The sequence below is a fragment of the Pristiophorus japonicus genome, chromosome 10 (genome assembly GCF_044704955.1).
Source record: "Pristiophorus japonicus isolate sPriJap1 chromosome 10, sPriJap1.hap1, whole genome shotgun sequence".
NCBI classification, from domain to species: Eukaryota; Metazoa; Chordata; class Chondrichthyes; family Pristiophoridae; genus Pristiophorus; species Pristiophorus japonicus.
The window spans coordinates 198685349-198694046 of record NC_091986.1 but is presented as its reverse complement, the minus strand read 5'-3'; the positions used below and the strand labels follow the sequence as shown (position 1 = coordinate 198694046).

The 8698-nt window shown below is 49.1% G+C and overlaps 1 protein-coding gene across 1 annotated transcript; it reads left to right on the top strand.

The window, feature by feature from the left end:
* On the top strand, nt 1–2142 carry LOC139274661 (macrophage-expressed gene 1 protein-like). Its single transcript, XM_070891340.1, has one exon. It carries the CDS (start codon nt 1–3, stop codon nt 2140–2142), a length of 2142 nt encoding a protein of 713 aa, XP_070747441.1.
* Nucleotides 2143–8698: the final 6556 nt, after the last annotated feature.

Below are 8698 nucleotides of genomic sequence, written 5' to 3'. Positions count from 1 at the left end.
ATGGGTCTGGTCCTCGGCAGTGTGTTCCTTTGGATTCTGACAGTAGGGGCAATGGACCCATGGCTTCAAGCGCCAAGTGGGGATGGTCTGGCAGAATGTCGGAAGGGTCAAAGCTTGACTGCCCTGGGGGTTCTGCCTGGAGGAGGCTGGGACAACCTGAGGAACCTGGATCGGGGGCGAGTGATGAACATTAGCTACTCGCACTGTAAAACCACCGAGGACGGGACCTATTTCATCCCAGACCAGGTCAATGTGATGGCCCAGAAGTGGACCAGCATCGAGATCGTGTCAGAGGTGATCGAGAACTGGCTGCTCTACAAGAGCTCCACCAGCGCCTCGGTCAACGCCGAGGTTTCCTTTCTTTCTTTCCTGAACGGCAAGTTCTCTGCGGACAGCGAGAGGGTAAAAATCCACCAGGTGCGGGACAGCAGCACGACCACCAGGATCCAGGTGAGGAACTTGATGTACGAGGTCAAAGCCTCACACAATTTCCAACTGAACCAGGGCTTCAAGGAGCAGCTGATCGAGATAGCCAACTATCTGGAGAATAACCAGACCAGAGTTGCCGATTACTACTCCGAGCTGCTGGTCCTGGACTACGGGACCCACGTCTTGACCGGGGTCCACGCCGGGGCCAGCTTGCTGCAGGAGGACCAGGTACGCTCCAGCTTCGTGTCGGACAACTGGAGCAGGAAGTCCAGCATCACCTCCTCCGCTGCATCCACCTTCTTCCACACGGTCAATTTGGGGTTGGGCGGCCAGTCGGAGAGCAGCGAGCAACTCACCAGGCAGTACGTGGGCAACAGATCCCACTCCCGGATCGAGAGCCATGGAGGGCCGCCCTTCTACCCCGGCATCACCCTGCAGAAGTGGCAGCAGGAGATCTCCAACCAGCTGGTGGCCATCGACCGGTCCGGTCGGCCGTTGAACTTCTTTGTTAGCCCGCGCACCGTGCCGGAGCTGCCGGCGCCTACAGTGAGGAAGCTGGCCCAGACCCTGGAGAGGGCCATCGCCCTCTACTACACCGTCAACCGGCACCCGGGCTGCCTGGACCTCCGTTCGCCCAACTTCAACTTCCAGGCCAACGTCGACGACGAATCCTGCGAGGAGAGGGGCACCAACTTCACCTTCGGGGGCCTTTACCAGGAGTGCACTGGGCTGTCGGGGTCAGATGCCCAGCCCCTGTGCCAGGCCCTGGGGCAGAAGAACCCCCTGACGGGGTCGTTCAGCTGCCCCGCTGGGTACGCGGCCATCCGCCTGCACAGCGGGGTGAAGGAGGAGGCCTACAGCCAGTACGAGTGCCACCGGCACTGCCACTCCTGCTGGCTCATCTCGACTTGCTGCGAGAATGTGTGTGGAGATGTTTACCACGTGCGCAAGGCCAGGTTCGAGGCCTACTGGTGCGCAGCGACGGGTACGGTGAACCAGTCCTCAGGCTACCTCTTCGGAGGTCTCTACAATACCGGCGGAACCGTCAACCCGCTGACCCGCAGCCGCTCGTGCCCACTGGCCTTCTACCCACTGCGCCTGCTGCGAGATCTCAAGGTCTGCGTCAGCGATGACTACGAGATGGGCTCCCGCTACGCGACACCTTTCGGTGGCTTCTTCAGTTGCGAGGCGGGCAACCCATTGGTCACCCATCCCGGCAGCCCAGGGGGGCCTTACCCCAAGCGGTGCCCCGGGGGCTACAGCCAGCACCCAGTCACCATCAGCGACGGCTGCCAGGTGCTCTACTGCGTGAAATCCGGCGCCTTCGACACAGCCGATTTGCTCCCCGTCAATCTGCCTCCGTTCGCGCGGCTTCCCCTGCTGGTTGCGGGCTCCACCAACACGGTGCTTGTCCTCTCCGAGCATCAGGCGCCCTGGTTGAAGGACGGCAAGACCCACCGGTGGAGAGCGACCCAGCTGTCGGAGGTCCGCCGTTTATTAGGTGAGGCCTCGTCGCCCACCTCCATCTCCAGTGGTGCCACGGCCGCCATCTCCATCGTCGTCACCCTGGCCCTGGTGGGTTTGATCGGCCTGGCTCTCTACGCCAAGAATCGCTGGAGAAACCGGTGCAACCTGGGCCTGGAGCGTTACTCGGTGGTTTCCAACCAGGAGACGGCTGAACTGTGTCCTCAAACTGAGAACAGTGACACCTGATTGGACATTGGGTGTGTGGGGTGTGGAGGGGGGCGGGGGGGCTGTATCCTTGACTACAGCTCGTTAAACCAGCGGCAAGGACTCGAGTGCAACATTCCTCTATTCATTCATGGGTTAGATTAACCAAAAAATTAATCACTGAGTGGGATCGTTGAGCGAGCAGGAGAGTGGGATTAGCCAGGGATAATAAAGGATAAGGGGAGTGGGGTTAGACTGTGGGTGGGATATTAAAGGGTATGGGGAGGAACCAGGACAGTGCAATTCGACTAGGCAAGGTATTAAAGAGAATGGGTAGTTTGCAGGAAAGCGTAAATAGACTGGGTGGGATATTAAAGGGTCTGTGATAGTGAGCAGGAGAGTGGAATGTTAAAAGGTATAGAGTGTGAGCAGGAGAGTGGGATTAGTCTAGGTGGGATATTATAAGACATGGGGTGTGAGTAGGAGAGTGGGATTAGACTCGATGGGACATTAAAGTGTATAGGGAGTGTGTAGGATTTAGTGGGATGAGACTGGGTGGGACAATAAGGGGTATGGAGAGTAACCAGGAGAGTGGGATTAGATTGGGATATTAAAGGGTGTGGGGCAGTGAACAGGAAAGTATATTAACTGAGTGGACATTACAGGGTATGGGGAGTTAGCAGGAGAGTGGAAATAGACTGGGTGGGATATTAAACAGTACGGTAAATGTGCAGTAAGAATGGGTTTAGACTGGGTAGAATATTAGAGTTGTTTGGTGGAATTAATAGGAGAGTGGGATTAGACTGGGTGCAAAATTAGAGTGGATAGGGGAATGAGCAGGAGTGGGTTTAGACTCTCCTGCTAACACCCCATAATCGCTGCTGTTTTTTTGATCCTCTGTGTTATTTTTTGTTTTAACCCTTTGAACTGAGCGAGGCATTTTGACAAAGAATCGCCTTGATTTGATGTTGTGAATCTCCCGTTGATTAATATTGTGAATAAAATAACTGTGCAATGAGATGTAATTTTATTAACCGCTGTAACCCGTCTATATTGGGTGCAAAATTAGATGTGCAAACTACTAATGTAACCTCGAGAGAGAGAGAAAACAGTAAAATTTTAAAAATGCAATTGCGGTGTGTTTGCTAAATAAAGTTAAGCCAAATTAATTCACTCGATTTTTGCAGTGTGATTCAACAACAATTTTCATTTATATAGCATCTTAAATGTAGTAAAACTTTCCAAGGCGCTTCACGGGAGCTAATCAGCAAAATTATACACTGAGACACCGAGCCACATAAGGAGATATTAGGACAGGTGACAAAAAACTTGGTCAAAGAGATAGGAAGTGAGAGAGGCTGAGAGGTTTAAGGAAAGAGTTCCAGAGCTTAGGGGCTAGGCAGCTGAAATCAGGGCCACCCATCATAGGTGGTCCCTCGAACGAGGATAACTTGCTTCCACAAGAGTTTACAGATGTTTCAATGAAGGACCAATGGTGGGGTGAAGGAAGTTGCTTTTAACACTGCTGATGCTAGCTATGTTGAAAATTCAGAAAATAGCTGAAAAAACTGCTTTTTCACAGATGCTGTCTGACCTGTGTCTTTCTTTTTTTTGATTCCTGCCTTAAATTTAATCCTGTACACCAGCTTCATGACTCAGTGTTTGTCCGATTATATTTACTACTTACGATTTAGATACACCTTAAACGCACACTCCCTTCACCACCATCTCACTGTGTTTGCAGTGTGTATTATTTACAGGATTCACTGTAGCAACTCAGCAAGGTTTCTTCAGCAGTACCGCCCAAACCCGCGACCCCCATCACCTAGAAGGACAAGGGCAGCAGGTGTATGGGAGCATCATCATCTCTAGATTCCCCTCCAAGTCACACACCTTTCTGACTTGGACATATATCGTCTGTTCCTTCATTAACGATGGGTTAAAATGCTGGAACTGCCTATCTAATGGCACTGTGGGAGGACCTTCACCACACGGACTGCAATGGTTCAAGAAGAAGGTCCACCATCAAGGGCAACTAGGGATGGACAATAAATGCTGGCTTTTGCCAGCGACACCCATGTCACAATAATTAAATTTTTTAATGTCTACAAACACTAACTTGTAAAAGTTAGTTTTGATTAAAGCTTATTTCCTTCTGTATTGACCCTCTGAATATTATTAACAGTCATGCGTTGTTCCCAGTTATCATTGCTCAGCCTTCAGAGAAACAGATGAATAATTTCTAACCTGTTAATGGACTGAAGAACCTTTCACATATTGCAGGGTATATTTTCCCATTATCAACAAATCCTACGTAATACTTAGATGAAAATCCGAGGCTGTAATAACTCTGTACATATACACACAATAGTTAGAAGCGGTGCTGTCAAGAAAACATCGGTGATTATTAAGTGCCGGTTAGAAGCTGTTCTATCATTATAGCAATTGATAGTTTCAAGCGTTACTTGCAACATGTAACAGATGATATTTAAAGGCTGTTTGGTACAAAATTATTTTTAAAAAATGAACTCAAAACAGAATGAAGAAATACACCATCTCTCAGCTTAATGCTTGTAGAACATAAAACAACAGGTGGTGTCATGTATTCGACTGTCATTGTAATCCATGTATAAACTGACCTAAGTTGTACACCGTGAAAACACTGACCACTTGGTGGTGAACTTGTGGGAGACACTCCTAACCTGGACTTTCAGGTCCAAAAGGGGAAGCTCCACCCATCTTCTCCACTTCAGTGCTGGCTAATAAAGGACTGGTCACAGAGTGACCTTCTCTCTAGTATGGGCCTCGTGTGCATTTGTACTGTATAGTAAGGACATATTATTCGCGACGAGAAACTGGCACACAGTTCTCCAGGCAGACAGGGGCAATCGGACATGCCCGAGCATGTAGTTGAACCCAAAGAAATTCAACAGAGACAATGGCTAGCTGAACGGCGATTCATGCCATCGCAAGGGACAATGCGGCCAGTAATGGGGCCATCAACATCTGTCAATGGTGCGTTTAAGGACAGGTACAGAGACAGTCAGAGACAATCGACTGGTAATGGACCTTTTGTTTCCAAAAACGGCTCATGTTGGAGGTGTGGAGGCAAACACACAGCCAGAGCTTGCAGGTATCAGCAATATACTTGCAGAAATTGCAACGTCAGCGGTCACTTAGAAACATAGAAACATAGAAACATAGAAAATAGGTGCAGGAGTAGGCCATTCGGCCCTTCTAGCCTGCACCGCCATTCAATGAGTTCATGGCTGAACATGCAACTTCAGTACCCCATTCCTGCTTTCTCACCATACCCCTTGATTCCCCTAGTAGTAAGGACTTCATCTAACTCCTTTTTGAATATATTTAGTGAATTGGCCTCAACAACTTTCTGTGGTAGAGAATTCCACAGGTTCACCACTCTCTGGGTGAAGAAATTCCTCCTCATCTCGGTCCTAAATGGCTTCCCCCTTATCCTTAGACTGTGTCCCCTGGTTCTGGACTTCCCCAACATTGGGAACATTCTTCCTGCATCTAACCTGTCTAACCCCGTCTGTTTCTATGAGGTCCCCTCTCATTCTTCTGAACTCCAGTGAATACAAGCCCAGTTGATCCAGTCTTTCTTGATAGGTCAGTCCCACCATCCCGGGAATCAGTCTGGTGAACCTTCGCTGCACTCCCTCAATAGCAAGAATGTCCTTCCTCAGGTTAGGAGACCAAAACTGTACACAATACTCCAGGTGTGGCCTCACCAAGGCCCTGTACAATTGTAGCAACACCTCCCTGCCCCTGTACTCAAATCCCCTCGCTATGAAGGCCAACATGCCATTTGCTTTCTTAACCGCCTGCTGTACCTGCATGCCAACCTTCAATGACTGATGTACCATGACACCCAGGTCTCTTTGCACCTGCCCTTTTCCTAATCTGTCACCATTCAGATAATAGTCTGTCTCTCTGTTTTTAACCACCAAAGTGGATAACCTCACATTTATCCACATTATACTTCATCTGCCATGCATTTGCCCACTCACCTAACCTATCCAAGTCGCTCTGCAGCCTCATAGAATCCTCCTTGCAGCTCACACTGCCACCCAACTTAGTGTCATCCGCAAATTTGGAGATACTACATTTAATCCCCTCGTCTAAATCATTAATGTACAGTGTAAACAGCTGGGGCCCCAGCACAGAACCTTGCGGTACCCCACTAGTCACTTCCTGCCATTCTGAAAAGTCCCCATTTACTCCTACTCTTTGCTTCCTGTCTGACAACCAGTTCTCAATCCATGTCAGCACACTACCCCCAATCCCATGTGCTTTAACTTTGCACATTAATCTCTTGTGTGGGACCTTGTCGAAAGCCTTCTGAAAGTCCAAATATACCACATCAACTGGTTCTCCCTTGTCCACTCTACTGGAAACATCCTCAAAAAATTCCAGAAGATTTGTCAAGCATGATTTCCCTTTCACAAATCCATGCTGACTTGGACCTATCATATTACCTCTTTCCAAATGCACTGCGATGACATCCTTAATAATTGATTCCATCATTTTACCCACTACCGATGTCAGGCTGACCGGTCTGTAATTCCCTGTTTTCTCTCTCCCTCCTTTTTTAAAAAGTGGGGTAACATTGGCTACCCTCCACTCCATAGGAACTGATCCAGAGTCAATGGAATGTTGGAAAATGACTGTCAATGCATCCACTATTTCCAAGGCCACCTCCTTAAGTACTCTGGGATGCAGTCCATCAGGCCCTGGGGATTTATCGGCCTTCAATCCCATCAATTTCCCCAACACAATTTCCCGACTAATAAGGATTTCCCTCAGTTCCTCCTCCTTACTAGACCCTCTGACCCCTTTTATATCCGGAAGGTTGTTTGTGTCCTCCTCAGTGAATACCGAACCAAAGTACTTGTTCAATTGGTCCGCCATTTCTTTGTTCCCCGTTATGACTTCCCCTGATTCTGACTGCAGGGGACCTACGTTTGTCTTTACTAACCTTTTTCTCTTTACATATCTATAGAAACTTTTGCAATCCGTCTTAATGTTCCCTGCAAGCTTCTTCTCATACTCCATTTTCCCTGCCCTAATCAAACCCTTTGTCCTCCTCTGCTGAGTTCTAAATTTCTCCCAGTCCCCGGGTTCTCTGCTATTTCTGGCCAATTTGTATGCCACTTCCTTGGCTTTAATGCTATCCCTGATTTCCCTTGATAGCCACGGTTGAGCCACCTTCCCTTTTTTATTTTTACGACAGACAGGAATGTACAATTGTTGTAGTTCATCCATGCGGTCTCTAAATGTCTGCCATTGCCCATCCACAGTCAACCCCTTCAGTATCCCTTCGCCAATCTATCCTAGCCAATTCACGCCTCATACCTTCAAAGTTACCCTTCTTTAAGTTCTGGACCATGGTCTCTGAATTAACTGTTTCATTCTCCATCCTAATGCAGAATTCCACCATATTATGTTCACTCTTCCCCAAGGGGCCTCGCACAACGAGATTGCTAATTAATCCTCTCTCATTACACAACACCCAGTCTAAGATGGCCTCCCCCCTAGTTGGTTCCTCGACATATTGGTCTAAAAAACCATCCCTTATGCACTCCAGGAAATCCTCCTCTACCGTATTGCTTCCAGTTTGGTTAACCCAATCTATGTGCATATGGCGCATAAGTGCAGGAAGCCTGCAGCCAGGTTGATGTACGAGGAGGACGGGCCCGATGTAAGCCATACGAGGCCAAATGGACACTGGGGGAAATCGCTGGAAGCTGAAGTTCAGCGAGTTCATGTGGAGCACATATACAGTTCATACACCAGGACGCCACCGATAATGATGAAAGTGCTCCTCAATGGCATCCCAGTACCAATGAAGCTAGACATGGGGGCCAGCCAGTCCCTGATGGGTATCAAACAGTTCGACAAGTTGTGGGCGTCCAAGGCCAGGAGGCCAAAATTATTGCCGATTGACGCACAGCTATGGACATATACAAAGGAGATCATTCCTGTTCTAGGCAGCGCCACGGTAGTCGTGACCCACAAAGATTCGGAGAACAGGTTGCCACTCTGGATTGTCCCGGGGGATGGTCCCGCACTGCTGGGGAGGAGTTGGCTTGCTGTCATGAACTGGAAATGGGGCAATGTCAATGCAATTTCTTCTGTGGAGCGAATATCATGCTCACAGGTCCTGGACAAATTTGACTCACTATTTCAACCAGGCATTGGCACTTTCATGGGGACCAAGGTAGTGATTCACATAAACCCGGACGCCAGGCCAGTACACCACAAGGCCAGAGCGGTGCCGTACATGATGCGGGTAAAGATAGAAGGCAAATTGGACCGCCTGCTGAGGGAAGGCATCATCTCACCAGTCAAATTCAGTGACTGGGCGAGCCCGATTGTGCCGGTGCTCGAGGCGGATGAGTCGGTCAGGATATGTGGTGATTACAAGGCCACCATCAATCGGGTGTCACTCCAAGACCAGTACCCGCTACCGAGAGCGGAGGACCTCTATGCGATGCTATCCGGTGGCAAACTTTTTTCAAAATTGGACCTGACCTCAGCTTACATGACCCAGGAGCTGGCGAGTGAGTTGAAGAAG